Consider the following 24,363-nt stretch of genomic DNA (forward strand, 5'->3'; position numbering starts at 1 on the left):
AAACGGGGTACAAGCGTATTTTGCAATCGGGCGTCACACCATGTGAACTGCATAACGAGTTGGTGGTTTAAAGCCGGCCGCCCATTACAAAAGGCACACACATTACTGCGCGTATTCCCTTACGAACACGTAGTGGGTGCATCGAAACTTCGAAACAGTATCACTCGCGTAATTGCTGCTGGTTTAAAGCATGCCACCCATTACAAAGGGCATACACGTTAGTGCGCGCATTGTCTTACACACACCTATACTGGGTACACTGTTGTCATAAAAGTGCTGTTGAACAGGGCAGAAACCTTTACTTATTATAGGTATGTCGAGTGCGTGCGTGCGTGCGTGCGTGTGCCTGTGTGTGTGTGTGTGTGCCTGTGTGTGTGTGTGTGTGTGTGTGTGTGTGTGTGTGTGTGTGTGTGTGTGTGTGTGTGTGTGTGTGCCTGTGTGTGTGCCTGTGTGTGTGTGTGTGTGTGTGTGTGCCTGTGTGTGTGTGTGTGTGTGTGTGTGTGTGTGGTGTGTGTGTGTGTGTGTGTGTGTGTGTGTGTGTGTGTGTGTGTGTGTGTGTGTGTGTGTGTGTGTGTGTGTGTGTGTGTGTGGTGTGTGTGTGTGTGTGTGTGTGTGTGTGTGTGTGTGTGTGTGTGTGTGTGTGTGTGTGTGTGGTGTGTGTGTGTGTGTGTGTGGTGTGTGTGTGTGTGTGTGTGTGTGTGTGTGGTGTGTGTGTGTGTGTGTGTGTGTGTGTGTGTGTGTGTGTGTGTGTGTGTGTGTGTGTGTGTGTGTGTGTGTGATAGAGACCGGGCGACTGAACATAATGACAAGGGAAACAGAGCACGATGAGAATGGGGTCGGATATCGCTATCGCGTGCAACTCTTAAAGGCGAAGCTTAAGCGTCCCCGAATTTTCCTTGAGTCAATGCTTGAGTTTTTGGTAGCTTTTCAGAAGCCCATAACTTCATTTCGAGTTTTGGTAATGCCTTCACAGCTATCCATGTTAATATCCGCAGCATCCGAAAACACTGGAATAATTTTTGTGCGTTGATTTCTGGGAACCCTCCAGATCCCTTTAGAATCTTGAGCGCGCAAACACGAACAGTTGAGTTTATTCTGGAGCTGACGCAGCCACCAGCGATATCGAATGTTCGATATCGCATGCATAAATACCGACGTGCCTTACCGCAGATCAGATTATCGACGGCCGACGCTCTCTTCGCCGCTATCAGCGTGCAGTGTCTATTAAATGCGAAGCATTTCTTAGCGAACCTCAGTCACTTTGGCCGTTTCTATCTATCTATCTATCTATCTATCTATCTATCTATCTATCTATCTATCTATCTATCTATCTATCTATCTATCTATCTATCTATCTATCTATCTATCTATCTATCTATCTATCTATCCGCCTACGTCTGGGTGCTCTCCTGGTCGTCTCCGTAGGTTGTTGTATAGGGCTCCGTGTTTTCGGAGTTTATTTTTCTTGAAATTCGGAGGGTGTTTGTCGGAGTTTATTTTTTGGGAGGAAATTTGGCGTTTAATTTTGCATTATAAGTTGTTGCAATGTGTTCTTATGAATTTTATTTCCAATGAAAATGCGTTGCATTGTTGCTGCTAATCATGTTTCTTTATCCTTTCATTTTGTCTCACTTCTTGTTCATTTACCCTGTTATAATAAGGCTCTTGATGTGCACTGCTGTAAACTCGCCAAAGTCTACTTTCTTTTTTTTTTTTTGGAGGGGGGGGGGGGGGCGCAGGAGCTAGTTAAGCTGCTGCTTAGTTTTTTCTCCCAGCCTCCCTCAGCTTCTTGAAGAAAAATGAAGGACCTATTGTTATTATTATTCTCAATACTCCGCAATTTTAGATGAAATGATAGGGAGTTTTAGCTTGTAACGTATACTTCTTTACGTTACCGTTACCGGATTACGTTTACCGTTTCACCGGAACTCGACTTTTAGCAAAGTTTTTTAGCTGCCCAAACGTAAACCTTTGCGTACGTACGTAAACCTTTACGTTTGCGCAAACCACTAAATGGTGATGATAACAGCATTTAAACTACATTTAATTTAGATAATATTGAATTACGCTGCGGCCAAATCATAAGAGAGGTTTTTAGCGTGTGCAGTATCCCGGTATAAGCGAAGGGGTGTAGCAATACCAGGGTACTGGGCGATGGTGTCGACATCTTGTGACGCTTCGCGCAACCACAATCATGGACACGTTTGTTTTCGCTTAGTGTTCTTGAGGGGAAAAATGATTAAAAAGACAACTCATACGTAATCTGCAAGGCATTTACATTAGGAGGAGAATGCCCGATGTTTCTGCAATAACAATTTTGTGCTCGCCTGGTACACCTTTGCCCCGCTAGATGGCGCCACCTATCCAGCCTGTCAGCGTCTTTAGGCCTCTCACGTTCGGTAATCCGGCTGAAATAAGGTGATCGTAAGTGGCGCTCGCACTTCGGCGAGCCTCCGCGAAGCGGATATCGCGAGTAGCCGCGAACGAAGGTGGATTTGCGAGATATGACCGTAAACGTAAAGCCTATCCTGCGAGTAGTTAACGTTCCGTAAACCTTTACGTTCCGCAAAGGATCGCGCATGCGCAGATTCCATCCGGTATCCGGTAACACGGTAACGTAAAGAAGTATACGTTACAAGCTAAAACTCCCTGATATCTGAACTCGAAAACATGCGAACACACTAAGTGTAGTAACAACACTCTAAGTGTATTTTAAATGTCTCGTAGGTTTGAACGCACACACATATACACACAAGCGCAAATACTAGACAACAAAACACCTACGTTGGTTCGTATTACAACCTTAAAGCCTGTTGTAATAGACGCAAGCATATTTTACGAGGTTGCTGCCGCTGATGGAGGTGCGCTCGTTTCGATCGATGATTCTCAGCTTTGAAAATGCCCTTTGAACGTTGAAAGTGCCCTAAAAAATCGGAGTTTATCGGATGTTTTCGGATTTATTTTAAAACACGGAGCCCTATTGTAATATACCAAAACTGGCATAGCAGATGATCAGTGTATGAAGAACACTGGTCATGACATGAATAACCGTTCGCGTACGTCATAAAACCTTTTCTCCCAATCACGTGTGCCACGTACCCGCATACCAGGGTTCATGTTATGCGGGTATATGCCACACGAGATACAGAGTCCAAATCAACACAGTAACCGCGAACGCACACATTGACACGCGAGGAAAGTGATGATAATAATTACAATTGTAGGGGTTTTACGTCCCAAAACCACCATATGAGACGCCGTGGTGGAGGGCTCCGGAAATTCTGTAGTTCTTTAACGTGCACTGACATCGCACAGTACACGGGCCTCTAGCATTTCGCCTCCATTGAAATGCGACCACTGCGGCCGGGATCGAATTCGCGCCCTTCGGCTCAGCATCCGAGCACGGTAACCACTACACTACCGCGGCGGACGCAAGGAAATTGAGGGAGCTGAAGACAGAACACCCCTAGAAGACGCTCGACTGCCGTGCACTCGTCCACGTGGTCCGCAACGTGGACCACGTGGACTGCGCAAATACCGGGGTCGATGCTTCCTACAATAACACTGCCGAGAGGACCATGCCCCTCATCATTGCCGGTGACTTCAACATTGGCTTATCAAAACCCAACAGCGCCTGCTCCTTACAGTGCATGAAAGACTGCTTCGATGTCGACAGGGCATCGCAAGACCTCGTCGCCAGGTCCAGGACAGGAGGCATTATAGACAATTTCTTCGTAAGAGGCATCCACGATTTCCAACAGCTGTACTATACCCCGTGCTTCACTACGCTAAGACCCCTTGTAGCCGCGGTCACGAACGGATCCGATAACAAGTCCTGTCCAGCTGCTGGTGCTCATTGATCACGGTGATGATGCACACATGTGCACACGGGTTCGTGAAACGTACGTACGCTCTGCGTGATAACGAACAAGTATAAGCAGAACAACTGTAACAACTGCAACTGTGCACTGTAACTTAAGTGCAGTGCGCCTCCGCGTGCCACTCGGCTGTGTATATTGCCGCGTCTTATTTTTCATGAGTTGAAGCTTCACCCACAAAGACTGTGGGCAACGCGCTGCGCACGCCGCGCCGCGATGTGTAAGAAGCTTCGCGATTGTTTTAGAACGTTCCGTTAAGATTGCGCGCCGCACGCGAATGTTCCAGCTTTGTCGAGAGATAACACCGCCACCAGCAATATTGTTGGAAAGTTCGATAGCGCCTGTATAAAAGCCGACGCGCTTGACTGCTTGTCAGTTGATCGACGGTCGACGCTCTGTTCGCCGCTATCAGTGCATGCCGTGTGTATTGCTGTAAATTAACTTTCCGTTCCCGGCCACAAGCTCGGCCAAATACAGTAAAACCTCGGTGATACGATCTCGGCTCGTACGAATTTCGGGGTCATACGAATATTTCTGTGGTCCCGGCCAAAGCCCATTAGCCTGCACTGTATTGGAGCACGGTTGTTCCGAACCGATTTTCACCCCGCGACGTTTGATACGAACGTGCACTATCGCACAAGTACGAGCAGGTACTGGCACCGCTCTAGCGGAAGACGCGGCAGGCACGCGCGGGCGCGGGCATGCGCCTTGCGCAACCATCAACGGTGAGTCGTTGCCTCCGAGATTGTGCGCGCGAATCTTGGAGGCTTTTCTGCGTCTTTGAGTTTAGGTTACAGATGGCGTCGACGTCACGATTATTATCTTTTTTTTTCAGTTGACGCGTGCTGCTGTGATCAAGGCAGCAGCGTTTTTGTACAGTGTTAACTCGTGCCTACCACGTCGATGCAAGCTATGTCCTCACAATCAGACGTTCTATGAAACAACACTGAAACGTTGGCTGCGGGTCCATCATGAAGTCCCATGAAAGGTGGACGAATACCCGAAGAGACGAAGCGGACGGTCTTGGCGAAGAAACCAGGCTTCGCAACGTACGCGCACATCTGCCAACTCTCCCATTTGCACGGGAGACTCCAAAATTTTGAGCAAACCTCCCGATTGTGCAAGAAAAGCAGCCCCAACACCACCCGATAAGAAAATAAGAGCAACAAAGGACAGCGGTTCTAAAATTTTCTGGCCTTCATCCACCGCTTGCAAAGCGCTCTTAAGTCACTTTCGCCGCAGTACTGTGGTGTCATGCAGAAAAGCGTAGTAAGATTAGGAGGGGTCTACTAGCGGTAACGGGTCACAACACATCTGGTTCATTTTTAAAGACGATAGTCTTTCTTGGGGAACTTAAACGCAGAAATTTTGGTCTGTTTTTCTATTTGTCGGCACGTCACTCGATTCAACCACCCGGCCAAAGTTGAACCACTTGCCCAAGGGCCAGCCATCTTGAACGGCTGAATAGGTTCATATTTGTGTACATTGTCGATCACAAAGCAAACATTACACATATCTGAGGCGCAGCATCACTAAGTAAGTATTAGGTGGTGTGTTCCTGTAATAGAAAATACATAGATACGTAATTCTAGAGACCCTAGTTTCTTAAATGCGATTGCGCTGAAACTTGCCTTCCTCCGTGCCCTCTGCACGAACTCGTTGTGTTTCGATTTCGGTTGTATTGCACTGTACGAATGCCATGGGGCGCCGCTCTGGCATTCCTGTTTTACCCAGGCGACGTGTAAATAAAAGAGCGTGTGGAGAGTACTCGTTGAGTGCGGACGTTTCTTCTGCTTCGGCACTTCGCGCCAAACCGCGTGTTCGGGCTGGCTGGCGTCCTCGCCGGTCGCGTTGGTCACCGCCGGTGTTCGCCTGCTGCTGTGCCGGGACTACCAGCCCGCAACACAGCACTCACGTTTCCCGACGTATTGCCAGATGGCATCCATATCTCACGCAGCGCCTCTTCTATCGTCTTTAGACGACATTTGCAGCGAAGCACGCAGGTGCGCGGCCAATTTTTTTTTTTTTTTCACAAGCGCGCACGCAACCGTATATTCACGAGTGTAAGTATGATTGTTGACGTCTAAAAACATTGCTGGCAATCACTCAGAGCTGTTCATGACGTCGCTGTGGCCCAGAGAAACACTAAATCAAAACGGATGTCAACTTTCTTTTGTCGCATACTAATTTTTCATCTTTACTGGTGATACGAATTTCGGATGATACGAATATTTTTGGTAACCCCGCAAGATTCGTATCACCGAGGTTTTACTGTAAACAGTTTCATCTTGAAAACGCCGACTGCTGTCTTCGTCGACGTCACGACCACGTGACAATATATGCAGGGAGACTTCCCTGAATAAAGCTTAGTTGGCTTAGTTGCGAGTAGCGCCTGTCCTGTGCATCTGTGTTGCTTCTTTGTCCTGTTCGAATTCGTGCTATCCAGTATTGAAGAATATAAGCACTACACATGATCTTACCGCGTCTGGTGTTGGTAACACCCATTGATGTTGCTGTTGGCATCATTACGCAGCTGTAAGCATCTGGTTATATAACAAATGTGCGACTCTTCAACATATGTGTGCGCCTATACTTTTTGGATATTTCTTTAGCGTCATTCCGTCACGTTTCGCTCAATGTGAAAAATTACCCCACAGTCACCTTCCCGCGCATGATTCGCATAACGTCGATTCCCACGGTGCGTGGGATCTGACGAATTTTTTGCTTTGTTATTGTACTTCCTTTGTGTATGCATTTTTCCCCCTTCCATGTTCTGCCACAAGCATTGGTACGATGCATTTTCAGAGGGGAAATGCGACGCGCGCTTCTTTTGCTACACTTGTGTAAACGGCCCACTGGCTTGCGCAAACCGCACCCAGATTATTTTAGAATCTTCTGATAGTCTTGAGCGCGCAAACACAAACAGTTGAGTTTATTCTGGAACTCACGCGGCCACCAGCGATAAGGCTCGAATGTTCGATATCGCATGTATAAATGCCTACGCGCGTTACCGCAGATCTGATTATCGACTGCCGACACTCTGTTCGTCGTTATCAGTGTGCAGCGTGTATTTCTTCAAGTTTTACTTTTCGTTACTAACCTTACGTGATGTTATGTCATTTTAGTCATGTGACTAGTTGTCGCGTGATGTTACGTGATTTTTAGCCACGTGACTAGGTGTTACGCGCAAAAGAGAGACAGGAAGGGGAAGGTGGAAGCTTGCGATGAGAAATTCGTAAACAGCTAGGGCTTGTGTGCGGGAGCCGACGTTTCGATAATTGTCTTTTTTAAGGCTGCAATTGATTTCCTTAGCGCCCCCTCCCACCCAAACAAAGAAGGAGGAGAGGGCAACTACGAAAGCGGGGACAATGAAGAGTTGGGTGAGGAAGGGAAAGAGCCGGTTTCACTGAATTGTGGTTGTCAGAAGAAAGCACCACTTGACAATGGTATACTTTAGAAATTCTTAGACACTCCTCTGTTTCCGTTGTTGTTTGAAACGTTTATAACTGCTGGCTGGAGTGTACTGGACTTGTGAATAAGGTATGACTGTATATTTTCTCTCTCTTGGGGACCGGAAGTTTGACTGAAGTATGTGAAGTCCGAGGTCGTCCAAGTTGTGACCTGCTACATTAAAATGCTGTGCCGCTGCTTTCGGTAATTTCTTCGCCGTGTCCGTGCGATGCCCGTTTAATCTGGCCTTAACAGGCTGTCCCGTTTCGCCAGTGTACCGTTTGTGACAATATGAACATTCGATCATGTAGACAACGTTTGAACTAGTGGGGGCTCGACACCGCAGCAAAGATGCCACGCTTACCGCCGTTACTGTAACGGGCTGTGGTTACCTGGGCGATGTGCCGTGGTCCGCTTCGTTCCGGCCAGCTGCATCTCGTGGACGCCCCTCCAGAATGCCCTTTTTCTGCGCGCCCACTGACGCGCGGATACTCCGGGATCGTTTCTTGCCACAACATTTCGTCTTCGACTGGTCCACCTCTGCAGACGGAGCCGATTTGCTCTCTCCGGCCAGAGCCTGTCTGATGATAATGATGATGATTTGGGGCCATTCCCTTTGTATCGGACGGGCAAGATTAATTTGCCCTAGCCCGCGAACAAAAAAAAAAAGAAAACAAACCAACAAAAAAAAAACACACACACACAGCACCGTAAATAAGTCTGTACGGCTAAGTCACTGCCGCTGCGTCGCTCGCCACCACCGCACCAGCCTTGCTTTGGTGGTGCGAACTGCTGCATAGTTCACTGCACCAGCCGCTTCATCGCCTGCGTGCAGCACCGTGTCACTCGTGCACGCAAACCCCAGTGCCTCGGGCAGAGTAGTGCCCTCTCGCTGGCGGGGGCACAAAAACGTACAGCGTAGCATAATGTGGGAGATGGTTTCCTCTTCCTGCTCGCACACCCGGCATAAAGCCCTCGTGTCGTCGGTAGCTTCGTGGAATCGGCGGTGGTACACAAGTGTTCGCAGCGCCCCAGCCCGCGGTTCAAACAAAAGGCCCTACCCCCATTTGTGTCGTAGATGCGTTCCTTTTATATCACACTTTTGTGCTTGCGGTACTCCGTCAATGTTGTCTTGGAACACATCGCCTTCCGCCACTTTTCGTTTTCCTCTTCCCGTACTTGTTCTTGAACGGCCCGGGCCCATTGGCACTCCCTGGTTGCCGTCACAGGCTTCGCGAAGAACCCGAACTTTCGGCGGAGGGTGTGCAACCGCGCAGCCCATTCAGTCCTCGTTCCGGTCAAGTGTGTGTAGCGGAACAAGCGCCGTGCCCACCTGCGGTCGTTCATGAGACGCAGGCGGCCCTCGTAGGCGATCTTGCTCCTGGCTTCTCGAGCCTCATACGACGACCACCCCACGTCTCCTTGAATGGCCTCTATGGCAACTCGTCCGTGGCAGCCCAACGCCAGTCGACCAACCTCTCGCTGCCCTCGCTTCAGCCACTGTCTATTTCCTGACTGGAAGGTGAGCACAGCATTGGCAAACGAGCGGCATGGGACGTGCACACACTTCCACATTTCTCGGGCCAGCAGGAAGCGGTTGCAGCCCCAGAGATTTCGCTTGCGCAACACGTTCGCCGCTTTGCCTGATGTCTCACGGATGTTTTCCTCGTGGATGTCTAGGACATGGCTCGATGTGCTCAGTTGTACACCGAGGTACCTGTACTCATCTCTCCACGGAATCTGCCCACCCTCCGGCAGCGACACCACCGCAGATGTGTCCGTGCCTGCGAACACCAGCACCACTGATTTCTTGGCGTTGAAGCACAATCCGAGTTTGCTCAGGTGATTTGCCGATAGTGAGGCGAGATGCTGAAGGTCTCTCACATTGTCAGCCATTAGAACAATATCATCGGCATATATAAAGCCCGGCAGTCTCCAGGGCACGGGTGTTCCGCCATAGGAGTGAGCTAGTGAGAATCCACCTCCATTCTCCAGCAGCATCCTCTCCAGGCTGGCTGTATACAGCATATACAGCAGCGGCGACAACGGGCATCCCTGTTTGAGACCTCGCATCACCTTCACTGGTTCAGCTTGAGCGTCGGAAAAGCACGCAACCACCGTATTGTCCGTGTATAGTCGGCACAGTAGACTGACCCATGTCTTCGGCATGCCAATTTGTGTCATACAGTGAAACACCGGGTCATGCGGTACGCTATCATAGGCCTTGGCGACGTCGAGAAAGCAAGTGTATAGCCCTCTATTCTCCTTGCGTGCTATCTCGATTGCCTGTGTGAGCACAAATACATTGTCCTCGAGGCGCCGTCTGCTTCGGAAACCATTCTGTAGCTCAGTCAACTTGTCGTCGTGTTCTGCCCAGCCGCTCATCCATGTCTTTAAGATTTGTGCGAAAGTTCGGTATAGCACACTTGTAACTGTGAGTGGTCTGTACTCATGCAACAGCCTTGCATCCCCTCCTCTCTTCGGCACCAGGATTACTCGGCCACATAGCCAATCCTCTGGTGTCGGTTCTCCTGTCATAATGCCCGATAAGATGTCCGCCAATTTCTGCCTTGCCTCGTCTCCTGAGCATTTGATCAGCCCCGCAGGTATGCCATCAAGCCTTCGGGCGGTGTGTGCAATCTCCAGCACCCTTCCAGCGCCGCCTTTCCGACTAAATCAACAATTCACCCGGAGCCATATCTGGACGGAGTGGTCTATGCTTGTTGGCAACCTGAGCGTGACTTTGCCACCTCGTCTGAAACAGTCGCAGCAGTACAAAAGCACCAGTTGCCAACGGTCCGCTTGGGACTCGACACCGCCGCAAAGATGCCACGCTTACCGCCGTTACTGTTACAGGTTAGTTACCTGAAATCAGCCCATTGTACTAGGTCTAGCAATTACTGTCTTCTTGCGGTGTCGTGCCCACCAGAGTTGCTTGATCCATTGAACCGATGTTTTGCTTTTCTAAATCGCCTGTGTTCTTGTTTATCTGGTCTGCTGCTCATGCTTTCCGGTGACGTGGAAAGTAATCCAGGTCCCATGAGCAAGGCGGAGGCGGACGCTTTCGCTTCCGCCATGGAAAAGATTGCTAAACTTGAGGAGGGGCAGGCTACTTTACTTGCCGAATTGGTAACAGATAAGGAGAAATGCACCGCCGCCGAGAATGAAATTAAGCGCCTGAATGCCAGAATAGCAGCTTTGGAAACCCGTAGCACATCATCACAGCAAACTGCCGAAGATAACCATACTGTATCTAACTTGCGCAGTGTTACTGACCAGTTGTCAAACATTTCGTCTAGACGTGATAATGCTGAAAACCGGATGCGACGCTGTAACCTTCTTTTTTTTTTTTTGGAATTGAAGACTGCCAAAATGAAGACTGCATGGGTAGCATCTGAAAAAAAATAATGAAGTTCTGCTCAGAGAACCTTAACATTACTGTGTCAAACAACCAATTTGAACGTGTTCATAGACTAGGCAGGTACAGTGACGATAAACGCAGGCCAATCATAGCAAAACTCACCTTTTTCAAAGACAAGGAAAACATTCTTGCATCTGCACGCAAACTTAAAGGAACGCATTTTGCTATAAGTGAAGATTTTTCCCCAGCTACACGGCAGGCAAGAAGGCAGCTGATTGCGTTCGCGAAGACACATGATAAGCCTTTCAAACTGATGGTTGACAGACTGCGCATAGATAATAAGACGTACATATTTGATACCTCTACTAATACGATGATTCCCTCAAGTAGATAGCTCAAGGGCAGCACATGCCCAGGAGGCCCCAATCGGTATAACTCCTTTCATGCCTTTCCTCCGGTATCATTATCGTTCACTAACATTCGAAGTCTAGTGCGCAAACGCGACGAGCTTTCTTCCTTTCTTGAAGACAGTAAATCTGACATAGTAGCACTAACTGAAACTTGGTTGCACCCGGATATCGCTAACAAAGAAATATTCGACTCTGGTCAGAATTACAACATTTACAGGTGTGACCGAAAAGATAAAAGAGGTGGCGGTGTCCTTCTTGGAATAAAAAGAGCACTCCCGTCCTACGCGATTGACTCAAATTCTAACCTAGAAATCATCTGGGCTGCATGTACGTTGTCATCCTCGCGCGTATTGCTATGCGTTTGTTACCGGCCTCCGAGTTCTAATTCTTCATTTGTTAACGACTTACGTCACAGCATAGAATCAGTGACAAAACTTCACCCGTATGATGCTATCTATCTTCTGGGAGACTTCAACTTTCCTCTGATCGACTGGGTGAACTTAACTTCATAGTGTAACACATCAACAGAGTTTATCAATTTAGCCTTAGATTTTAACCTGTTTCAGTTGTTACGCAACCTACACGTGGTAACAACATCTTAGATTTGATTCTCACAAATGCACCTGAGACAATTGATCAAATTGTTTCTTTTGATGGACTTGGTGACCATTCCCTACTGCAAGTAACACTGAACGTTCCCTCATCTTTTACAGGTTTTGCCACTAAAAATATACGCGATTACAATAAAGCTAATTACAGCGATATAAACTCCGAATTAGATTTCTTCTTTTTCCACGTGTCTTCATTTAACAGCCGATCGGTTGAGTAGAATTGGACTCTCTTCAGGAATAAGATAACTACCCTGGTTAACGAGTACGTCCCCCTTATTAAAATAACTAATGACAAGTCCTACCCATGGTTCACCAGATCATTACGTTTACTACGCAACAGAAAAAAAAAAACGACACTACGATAGCGCTAAGCGCTTGCGCACGCAAGCAGCTTGGGACAAGTACAAGGAAAGCCTAAAAATTTACTGTTCTGCCCTATCTTCAGCTAAAGATAAATACTTTACTCACGATTTACCACTGCTTCTAAAATCTAATCCCAAAAAATTCTGGCGCATCATAAGCCCAGATGACGACCACACTAGCATTTCTTTGCACGACGATAATAACACTCCCCTTCCAGATGTTCGCTGTGCTTCAACTTTTAATTCCTATTTTTCTTCTATATTCCCCACAGAAGATCAGTCTGAACTCTCGGAAGTACCGGAATCAAACTACCTATGCATGTCACCCATAGAAGTAACGGTTGAAGGTGTCGCACGCCTAATAAATAACCTCAAGCTAACCGCATCCTGTGGCGTCGACGATATTAATTCTAAAATCCTCAAAAACACGGTCACAGTGTCCAGTCAAATCCTGACACACATATTCACACAATCATTAGAGACAGGCATGCCACCCTTAGACTGGAAGATAGCTAAGGTTATACCCATATTTAAGTCAGGTAACAAATACTCGCCGGCAAATTACCATCCAATATCATTAACATCGATCTGCTGTAAAATGCTAGAACATATAATTTCATCTAATGTCTACAGCCATCTGGAAGCTAACAAATTTTTCTTCAGAGATCAACATGGATTTCGAAGGAATTTCTCATGCGAGACACAATTATTCGAATTAACAACCGATTTACATGCTAACATGGACGAGGATCTACAAACTGATTGCGCTTTTCCTAGATTTTTCGAAAGCGTTTGATCTCGTACCACATCGCCGCTTGCTTTTGAAGTTATCTGTTTTAAAACTAGACTCCTCTTACCCTAACATGGATCCGTAATTTTTTGTACAATCGTCAACAATTCACAGTAGTTAATAATTTTTCATCTCCTCTTTCTAGCGGTAGCACAGGGAAGCGTTCTTGGGCCATTATTATTTCTTATATACATTAGTGACTTACCGAGTAATATTTCCTCACACGTGCGCATTTTCGCAGACGACTGCATTCTTTATCGTCCTATTAAGACTAACGACGATCACCAAGTCCTCCAGAGAGATCTTGAACTTGTTTCTCTTTGGTGTAACACTTGGCTAATGAAGCTTAACGTTTCTAAATGTAAAATAATTTGCTTTAACCGAAAACGTACTACATCTACATTTTTGTACCATGTAAATAACACAAATATCTTGCATGACACACAATATCAATATGTCGGTGTTTATCTAACTTCTACGCTTTCATGGTCAACTCACATTGAATACATTTGCGCCAATGCTTCGAGATCATTGGGCTACATACGCCGTATGTTAGCGTAAACTAGCTTACCTAACATTTGTACAACCTCAGCTTGAGTACGCAGCATCCATTTGGTCTCCCCATCAGAAGTATCTAATCGAAAAACTCGAATCTGTAGAAAATAGGGCTGCACATTTCATTTCACGTTGTTATGACTTAACACAAGCATTACACAAATTAAACTCGACTTATCGCTTCATCATTTGCATGATCGTCGGGATATCGCCCTACTATCATTGTTTCATAAATACATCTATAACACAGCGTCATCATTTTTCAACTTGAAACTCCACAATATAGGTCACAACGTTTATACAATCAGTTTAATTTCATGCGAATTTACGGGAAGACTAATTCATTTAACTATTCCGCTCTTCGAAGAGCCATTCGCCTGTGGAATGTCCTTCCTAACAACTTAGCTTCCGTAAGTATCTTCAAGCGTCTACTTACCACACATGTATTAAAATAATGCTTGATACCATACCTATTACACTGTCCTTTTCATAGCCTTATTGTTATTTGTGAGCAATTTTACGTTAAATGTATTTTGTAAGAGCAGAGTTATGTCGCGTTCGTTCTTTAATTATATTGCTCGTATTTTAATGTGCCACATTTTGTTGTGTATATGCGCTGTCGTGATTGAAAGTGTATTCTTTCCTTGCCTCTCGTTATTGTATAACGTAATGCTCACTACGTTCCCGCATATGTTTCTGTAACATTTTTTTTCTGTTCTTATGTATTTCTTAGGTATTTATACGCATTCATTTTGTACACTGTTCAAATGTAACATTTTTTTTTTTTGCATTACCCCCCTTACGCAATGCCTCCAGGGGCCTGTAAGGTACTTTTAAATAAATAAATAAATAAATAAATAAATAAATAAATAAATAAATAAATAAATAAATGTAAGCTAGGTTTTATATGATCGACGTAATAACTTCCGGTGCTTTTAACTCTAACGTCATCCTGAAGGTGTTTGCAAGTCTTACATCTTGGACGAGAATAAGGTGTTATGTGGGCAGTAGAATGAGGGTTTACTTTCGAACACACTAACATGCCCTTAAAATTCCTATTACGACGACCTTTGACACTTGGGGAAGCGCTTTTTCTATGGTGCTTGATAATATTGGATAATACTTGCGTAGGATACTTCGTGAGGTGACGTTACGTGATTTCAGTCCCGTGACTCGCCCATCATCCTCCACGGCCGGACAAATGGGGGAGCGAAGCAGAAGAAGAGCGCGTTCATTTACCCGGCGCAACGAAAAACAGCTCTGCTGTTAAAACGCATTTACTACGTCATCTGTTGGTTGTGGGATCCCTGAATAAATCTATCCTTTGCCTGCAACTTGTGATGGATCTCACGCCATTTCGAGAGAAGCTTTATAACGTTCCACTTGGCGCGGAATACGGACCGTCACCGTCTGGTTCCATTTAGGCGAGGTGAACGGATTGCGAGCGAGTCTTTTCATGCGCCTGCTTCGAGCTCCAGTGTTGCGCGCAACAGCTGGCAGCGATTTCAGCAGCCATTGTAATATAACGGATCCACCTTCTCTGGGCTGAAAATAAAATTTGTTCTTGCCAGCACTTCCTTCCAGGTATTAGAATGTTTGGACCTCATTACAACGAAGGGAAATAGAAAATGACTTTTTCTCGTACTTAAGCCACGGTGGCGGCTCAATGATGACGGTGCTCGCCTGCTGACCCGGCGAAACGCGTGCACTTAAAGAACCCCGCTCGTAGCCAGCCTCCAATCTTTCGAACGTGAGCACGAAAATGTATCGCCTCACAGCCATGTAGTCGGCGTTCTGTTCCATCAGGTCGGCCAACCTGTTGATGATGGCCCCGCGCTGTGAAGCGTCCATGGTTCGCCATTTGGAGCCCCGCTTGAACGCTTCTCTTGCTGCCTTCACAGCCGCGTCGATGTCCTCCTGCAAGCATGCGCAGCTGCATGAGAGCGCAGTTTCAAGTTGCCATGAGTTAGTTTGAAATAAAACTCACTTTGGTTCCTTCCTGAACATCAGCGATCTTTTCCTCACTGACCGGGTTAAACGTGGCAAACGTCTTCCCAGAGAAGGAGTCGATGAATTTGTTGTTGATGAATATCTGCAATGACAAGACAAAATTGATAGGCAGCAACAAAATTTACTTCACGGCATCTACAGGTGAAGTCCGCATATTCAGGCAACGTTTTGTATAATGGCCACAGCCAGTGGAAGAAGATGTTTGCGCGCGCTTTTCACGCCGCGACAAAGGAGAGTGCTTTGCAGATTTCGACCAGTGCTTCTTGAGGATGAGGCGGAAATGTTTCGTGCCAGACTGCAGCAGTGGGTACGCGTCCTGCAAGGAGAAGGCAATTACCTTCAAAGTTCCTAGTGACCCAGTGAGGCTCGAAGCGTGAGCTCGCGCCATACCAAGAAAAGACCGACAGGTGACGCCTCGCTACGTTTGCGACAAGCCTTCTCGGACAGTGACATAGACAGGCGGCGCTATTATGGCGAGCTTGGTAGGGAGCGTTCACGTGCGCGCCTCCGTGCCTCCGTCGGAGGTAGAGCACTGCACGGGCCGATTTTTCCGGCCCGGGCCCGGCCCGGCCCGAAAACGCTATGCTCCGGCCCGCCCGAGCCCGGCCCGGTGTTCTTAAATGTGGCCCGTACCCGGCCCGGGCCCGAAAGGTCTGGGCCCGGCCCGGCCCGGCCCGGCACTTTTCAGCTAGTTATGCCTTGAGCATAAAGAAGGCACTGTCCAACCTTCGGTTATTGTGAAGATACCTGCCGCACACAAGATATTTTCTAGAGATTGTTTTAGGAACTTCTTTCAGTGTCACGACTTTCACTGGTACTGTGCATACTTTCGGTGAATTACGCGCGTAACACTCTTGCGAAATGATTGCAGGGCAATATAAAATGTAATTAGTGATAGCTGGCTATTTCATGTACGCACGTAGTGCTAACCACGCAGTCTCATTTTTGCATTTCAAAGAACAACTACAAAATATAATACCTGCATAAAGTGGAGAAAAACGCATGGCAGAAATTTTTAGGTTGAGTCTACATCAACTGCATACGAGCTAGGGCTGTTCAGTAAAAGTAGCAAGTCTCCTGCAAACTTCATCTATTGCACAATGCCATGAAAAAAAAAACGTGCTCTAGCTGCTTCTGAGGAATACGCCAGGCTGGGCAGCGTTACATAAATTAAAGCTGTCATGCTGACGCCTCGACAGGCAACTGCACCCAACCTACACTACGTTTTTGTGTTCAAAACAACAAGGTTCTTTGTCCCACCCTTCTTACCCGAGTCACCGCCACCGCTACTCGGGGAAACGAGTGTCTCTATGGTCTGGCGCATCACCACTAGTAATGGGAAAATTAACAACGGCGTTTGCCCTGGGTTAAGAGTCGCTCCGCATCTTGCTCTTAAAATGCACGAAAAACAGCTCCTGAGATATTAATGACTCACAAGTAGTGTTGGCCAGTCTACGGGCATGCGAGCGTAGCTGCATACTCGGAATGTTTCCCTAGATACCAACGCGCACATCTTATATATACACTAATCTAGGCAGTTAATAATATTAACAATAATATTTGGGGCTTAACGTCCCAAAACCACGACATGATTATGAGAGACGCCGTGGTGGAGGGCTCCGGAAATTTCGACCACCTGGGGTTCTTTAACGTGCACCTAAATCTAAGTACACGGGCCTCAAACATTATCGCCTCCATCGAAAATGCAGCCGCCACGACCGGGATTCGATCCCGCGACCTTCGGGTCAGCAGTCGAGCGCCATAACCACTAGACCACCGCGGCGGGGCCAATCTAGGCAGTTTACCGTTGCTTTCTTACACGGTACCCAAGAACGTCTTTCACTCACTACAGTGGCGGAAGCTTATATTAGGCGTTTCTTGAAATCCCGAGTAGCATACCGATGGAGCAAAATTGTAGACGTCTTGTACTGTGCAATTTCTGTGCACGCCAATGCACTCCAGGTGGTTTAAATGACCCGGAGCCCTCAACGACGGCGTGTCATATAGTCTGGGTCGCTTCGGGAAGTTAAACCCCACAAAACAACAAAAACGAAGCCACACAACGTACACACGCATTTATACCTATACGTATGAGACCCGGGCCTAATACGGGCCTGGCTCAGGCCCGAGCCCGACCCGAGCCCGAAGATCAAGGGCCCGATCCCGGCCCGGGCCCGATCCAAGAACCCCTTACCCGGCCCGGCCCGGCCCGCGGGCCGGGCCGGGCCCGGGCTTTCGGGCCGGCCCGGGCCCGTGCAGTGCTCTAGTCGGAGGCACGGAGGCGCGAACATGAAGGCTCCCTAGAGATTGGTGGCGAAGTTCTCCTTGACACACCAAAACGGCCAGTGTTGTTACGAGACGCCGTGCCTTCAATCTTTCCGCGCTGTCCCAGTTAATTGTCTGCTGTTCTGAAAAAAAGACGTGAAATTTCGACCACCTGGGGTTTTGTGACGTGCACCTAAATGTAAGCACACGGGCCTTTAGCATTTCGCCTCCATCTAAATGCGGCCGCCGCAGCAACCTAAATTTGAATTCATGGGATATAGGGTAAGTCCCGTCATTCGTTGAAATAAATTATACCTAACTCATTGAGTTGACGTTATCAGAAATTATAGATTTCGCGTTGTACAAAATATATCACGCTGGTAATTTTCCTGCATGTGACGCCATTTTCCTCGTTAACTTGCCGAAAAACTTGGAGTGCGCTTGAGCTTCGCCTTTAGGAGAAGAACGCGATAGCGTAATCGGGCCCCGTGCGCATCGCCTTCTCAATTGATAGCGACACCGACACCGGTATTTCTGCGAAACGAGCTCTTCAACGCTGTCGCGTTAAAATTTGGAGCCGGCGGGGACGCACAAAAACACATCCATTCGGGCGTGAAGCACGAACGGCGAATCGGCGACGAATGGCCTTGAACCGACGAGCTTCGTCGGAGAGCGCGGTGAGAGGGACGCGCGCATTGTTCCTTCTCCGCTAGCGGACTCTCTCGACCGAGGGCGCGTGAGCGCTGTGCCCGATTCCGTGACTTTATTAGGACGCCCGAGCGAGCGCAGTTTCGCCTCCTCAAGAATTCTTGCTCCGTGGCGTGGGCACAGGCCGACGATTGTATCAGCGCACCATCCATTATTCTTTCCTCAAAAGAAATTTATTTTATAAAAACAACCTGACTTTTATCATGCGCATGTCCAGTGAGTTTTTGAATGTTACCTCAGGTCTTTGCGATGCCATCCTTTGTGTATATATGTGACGGAAACGCCTGGAGATAAAACAGTTGTTAGTCTGCGCTCTGTGTTTGTGGTGTATTCAGCCAATTCCTGTACGCTAAAAAAGCGCGATTACCCCCAAGATGTACAACCAACTAGCCCCTATAGCTGCTCTTATCACAAATGTTTGTTTTATTGTATATCATGGACGTTAGTCGTGGGAATGGAGTTGTGCCACCAAGCGTCAACTTGAGCTAAGGCACGTTGCCGGGCTAGTTGGTTGGGATTCATAATTCGTAAGGCGTAGAGCACCACGACAGGGAAAGAGAAGAGGGACACAGACAGCGCTAACTTGCAACTAATGGTTTTATTTGCGATCGCACATGCCTTTTATACAATAACAGTGAATCGATAAAACCGAGAGAACAACATGTAAGGATACAGCACAAAGCCTGCACGTGTCATCACTAATCACAACAATCTGCACCCGCCAACGTCAAAGCGAACATTCCAGATACATCTTTTCTTTAGCTGACAGGGCCAAAGAAGGCACACTCACACATTTTTCTTTCCTGTTGTCGATTTCGTAGGCTTCAATTATTTCCCGCGTGGTTCTGCCGCGGGCCCTACCGAGAATACTTGAGCGACCTGTTTTTAGCAAAACTAAACCAGGTTCTTGAAAAGCGTGTAAAGCACACGGATGTTGTTGCTGTTTTTAGGTTCGTAGACGACTATCTGATAGTTGCTAATAATGATCGTAACAAATTTGACGCGGTAGTTTCAGAAACTCTAACCATGTTCACGAAGGAGTTATCTCCCCTAATGCTGACGCATGAAGTAGCTAAGGACAACTTCATAAGCTTTTTAGACCTCGGGCTGTATTTTTGGCCGGCAGGAGTGTGCTGGAGCTATGAACCGCGAGGAAATAAACCGGTTCTTCCGTTCACATCCGCTCACTCAAAATTGGTAAAGCGTGCTGTGATAAATTCCTGTTTTCAAAATGCAATGATGAAGTCGTGTCACCACAAGCTTGATGCAAGCTTGTGGGCCCAGGCTGAACGTCTAACGGATTCTGGTTATCCCACGCGCCTGTTGACCGCCGTCGCCGAAAATGTGAGCAGGAAGGGAAGGACAAACGCCGGGGAGCAGGCAGCCGCTAAGGCAGCCAAGGTTGCTGTAGTGCCCTACATGCACGCCATTTCGCATAATTTGCGAAGGATAGCGAGGAAGGCCGGTGCGGACGTGGTTTTTTCTGCTCCCGAACGATTACAAGGGATGTGCAGAAAGGTAAATGCCGAAAGCCGGATTGTGTGATGAAGCACCGGGAAAAATTTGTCAATTGCAGTCGAGGAGTTGTCTATTGTATCCCTTTGACGTGTGAACGCGTATACATAGGCCAGACTGGAAGGTGTGTGAACCAAAGACTTAGGGAACACCAGTACAATGTAGAAAAAGCTGTATGTGGTCATTTGGGAATTCACTGTCAGAGGTGTGGTTGCGCCCCAATGTTTCCAAATACCCGTATTCTCGGCAGGGCCCGCGGTAGAACCACGCGGGAAATAATTGAAGCCTACGAAATCGACAAAAGGAAAGAAAAATGTGTGAGTGTGCCTTCTTTGGCCCTGTCAGCTAAAGAAAATATTGTGGGCATTCATTAGACACATCTACCCTCCTCGTACATGGTCATCATCACGGGTCTTCGTCGCTTTCATCTGTAGTGGGAACTCAGCTTGATTGTGATCTGTGCCACGGGTGTGGTCGCTTCACCGTGCCTTCGGGGTCATTTAATAAAGGTCGCGCTAACCGTTGCGTCACAAGTGGTGGAGGCTGCGCATCGATCTTCCTGCCTCTCCCAACCTGCTCTAACTCCTGGAGCTACGCTCAAGTCGCCGTCTGTACCAGGTGTCCGGTAACATGCCTCAGGACGAGCCAACCGGCGCACCTGCATCTACCTCCACGGCCCGGACTACCGCGGCCTATCCACCCTGGATTATCAGTGGCCACCAGCGTGACCCCCCCATGTTCGCCGGACTTCGAGGTGAAGATGTGGAGGATTGGTTGGACCACTACGACCGAGTGAGTTCAACAAACAACTGGGATGATCCGGCCAAGCTTCGCCGTGTATCTTTCTACCTCAAGGACGTCGCGAAAACATGGTATTTCAATCACGAAATTGATTCCACGGACTGGGCTCATTTCAAGCAACAGCTTCGCCAAATTTTCGGTATTCCGGCAGTTTGTTCTGCCCTCGCAAAGAAGACCTTGGACGCTCGCAAGCAACAACTTGGCGAATCCTACACCTCATACATTGAGGATGTGCTTGCTCTTTGCCGCCGTTTCAACACCTCCATGACCGAATCGGAGAGGGTTCGCCATCTACTGAAAGGCATAGGCACTATAGCCTTCAATGCGTTGGCCATACAGAACCCGACCACAGTCGCCGACGTTGTTGCCACATGCCAACGCCTCGAGGAACTCGAGTCCCAGCGGTTGCCGCCGGACAGCCCTGACAACACCGCCACCGCCGATCCCTCGTTGCGTGCTATGATCCGCGCGATTATACGGAAAGAGCTGCAATCTCTAGGCCTGTCAGCGACCCCGAGCCCACCTCACGCCTCCAGTACTCTTTTGCGCGACGTGATCAAGGAGGAATTGGCGTCCATGGCCGCTCCAGCGTATGCGGACTCTCTGACCCCTCGCGTCCAGCCAACGTACGCACAAGTTCTCGCTGGTTCACCAGGCGTCGTGCAATCGATGTCTGCACACTCGACGCCGGTCCACCTGGCTTCGATGACACCCAGTGCGCCTAGCCAGCCCCTTCACCCAACATGGCGATCGCCTCGTCCGGTGTGCTATTACTGCGGGTATCGTGGCCACATTGCACGCTTTTGTCGTAAGCGTCAGCAGGACGAGCGCCGTGGATTCGACGCCTACGAACGGGATGATGGTGCCGCCGGGGCCACGTTTCAACGCCGTCCTTACGTTCCGCCGCTACGTCGCTCTCCATCCCCAAGTGCAACATCCGAGACGGCACCAACTTACCGACCCGCTAGACGCCGCTCACCGTCGCCCTTTCGCCGCTCTACGTCACCACTGCGACCTGTTTCGCAGTTCGACCATCGCCCGGAAAACTAACCTATGCAGCTTTTGGAGGAAAAGCTGCATTGAACGACAAGACAGAAATTCCTCCAGTGCGTCCATATAATATGGTATCTGTTTTAGTAGAAGGTTTATACGTGGACGCTTTAATAGGCACTGGTGCTTGTTTATCGGTTATTGATCGCTCTTTGTGTTCCCGTCTCCGGGAGGTCACCAACCCTTATGATGGACCTACATTGTTCGCTGCTCAAGGGGACGCCATTCGACCTTACGCCATGTGCACCGCTCGTGTTTTCATTGATGGACTTCTCCATTACGTACAGTTCGCCGTGCTGAGTTCGTGTGCCCACCAGATTATAATAGGGTGGGATTTTCTATCTACGGCAAACGCTTCCATCTGCTGTCGAGAACGTGTTCTTCACGTGACGGAAACCGACTATGCCCTTTCTGTGGATGACAAGCCACTTCGTTTGCTCGCTGTGGAGGATACCGAGATACCACCTGGTCATCAACGAATAGTTACCATCGCCTCTGACGTGATCGATTATGGTGACGTGCTTGTCCTGCCATCTGCACGCTGTCTCGCAAGAGGGATAGCCTTTGCTTCAGGGCTAGTGCGGTTCCACGATGGCTGCGGACTTCTCTACGCTACAAACCAGACGTCCGAGAAAATTCTCATCCCTAAAGGCACCACAATGGCTTACGTCACGGAATCCCAGCCTCTCTCTGTTGTTCCGCTCGTGCCGGCGTCCTCTGACCCTCCTGTTGAACGTTCCCCGGGCATGTCTGCTCTCGCTGCGACCATCAGTCCCGACCTGACATCATCGCAGTCAGATGAGTTGCTTGCCTTGCTACAAAAGCATGCAACATCGTTTGATGCCCATTCCTCCTCTTTGGGACAAACGTCCATTATCACGCATCGGATCGAGACGCATGGCACTTCTATCGTACGCCGTCGACCATATCGCGTCTCTTCATCCGAGCGGAAGGTCATTGAAGAAAATGTCACCGATATGTTGCAACGGAACATCATACGTCCCTCCACGAGTCCTTGGTCATCTCCCGTTGTTTTAGTACGGAAAAAAGACGGCTCGGTGCGATTTTGCGTATACTACCGGGCCCTGAATAACATCACCCGCAAGGATGTCTATCCCGTGCTGCGCACAGACGATGCCTTGGATTCGCTACAGGGTGCCGAGTATTTCTCAAGTCTAGACCTGCGTTCGGGCTATTGGCAGATACCCATGCACGAGGACGACAAAGAAAAGACAGCGTTTTCAACACCAGATGGCCTCTACGAATTCAACGTCATGCCATTCGGCCTTTGCAATGCTCCAGCAACATTCGAGCGCATGATTGACACCGTTTTGCGAGGCCTGAAATGGAAAACTTGCTTGTGCTATTTGGACGATATCGTTATTTTCTCGTCAACATTCCATCAGCACTTGCAACGTCTGGAAGAAGTTCTCACGTGTCTTGCCAACGCCGGCCTTCAGCTGAACACCAAGAAGTGCCGTTTCGCGAGCAAGACAATTAAAGTCTTAGGTCACATCGTAAGCAAGGACGGCATTCGTCCTGATCCAGACAAGGTATCCGCTGTCCAGCACTTCCCGCGTCCTGAAAAAGCCAAAGACTTGCGCAGTTTCCTCGGCCTCGCTTCCTATTGTCGCCGATTCATTCGAGACTTCGCCTCAATCGCTTCGCCTTTGCGCAAGTTGCTCGGCTCCGGCGTTCCCTTTGTGTGGTCTCCTGAATGTGAATCGGCATTTGTCCATCTGAAGTGTGCCCTCACGTCCGAACCAGTCCTTTGCCATTTCGATGAAACCGCACCTAAACTCCTCCATACGGACGCTAGTGGTCATGGCATTGGTGGTATTCTGCTACAGCGAGACAAGTCTTCACGCGAGAGGGTCGTCTCATACGCCAGCCGTGTACTGACACCTGCAGAAACGAATTATACCATCACCGAGCAGGAGTGCCTAGCCGTCGTTTGGTCTGTGCAGAAGTTTCGACCTTACCTTCACGGCCGCCACTTTACTGTGGTTACAGACCATCACGCCTTGTGCTGGCTCTCGACACTCAAGAACTTATCTGGCCGCCTTGGACGCTGGATTCTTCGTTTGCAAGAATGTGACTTTAGTATTACGTACAAGGCGGGAAAAAAACACCAAGACGCCGACGCGCTTTCGCGCTGCCCGCTTCCTTCGGAACCGTATAACGGCACCACCACGACCGCTCGCGACGAGTTCTCGGCCGTCCCTTCTTCACACGTTTCATCCTTAGCTACTGTGGGCCCAACTTCTTTGAACGAGTGTGGTTCATTGTTATCTCACCAACGCGCTGATCCTTACTGTCGCCGCCTCATGGACCGCCTTGACGGGACTTCACGGCCCCCTAACGCACGTCTTCGTCGACAGCTGACGCAATTCAAGCTCGACAACTGCGTCCTGTACCGCCATATCTACCATCCTGACAGTCAACGCTGGGTGCCCGTTCTACCTCGCTCTCTTCGAGCTGAAGTCCTCAAGGCATACCACGACGACATGACCGCTGGACACTTGGGATTTCAGAAAACATACGATCGCATCAGATGTCACTACTACTGGCCGGGCTTGTCCACTAGTGTAGCGAAG

The 24,363-nt window shown here is 48.6% G+C and overlaps 1 protein-coding gene across 1 annotated transcript in view; it reads right to left on the minus strand.

Annotated features, from left to right (window-relative positions):
- Positions 1-24,363, minus strand: part of LOC119401255 (aldehyde dehydrogenase 1A1) — a 90,586-nt gene that overhangs the window by 49,042 nt on the left and 17,181 nt on the right. The window contains exons 2-3 of the mRNA XM_037667939.2: positions 15,405-15,509; positions 15,194-15,334 (exon numbers count right to left, since the gene is read on the minus strand). Of these exons, the coding sequence (XP_037523867.1) occupies positions 15,194-15,334; positions 15,405-15,509 (246 nt within the window). The remainder of the gene's footprint in view (positions 1-15,193; positions 15,335-15,404; positions 15,510-24,363) is intronic.

Source organism: Rhipicephalus sanguineus, chromosome 8 (genome assembly GCF_013339695.2).
Source record: "Rhipicephalus sanguineus isolate Rsan-2018 chromosome 8, BIME_Rsan_1.4, whole genome shotgun sequence".
Taxonomy (NCBI): domain Eukaryota; kingdom Metazoa; phylum Arthropoda; class Arachnida; order Ixodida; family Ixodidae; genus Rhipicephalus; species Rhipicephalus sanguineus.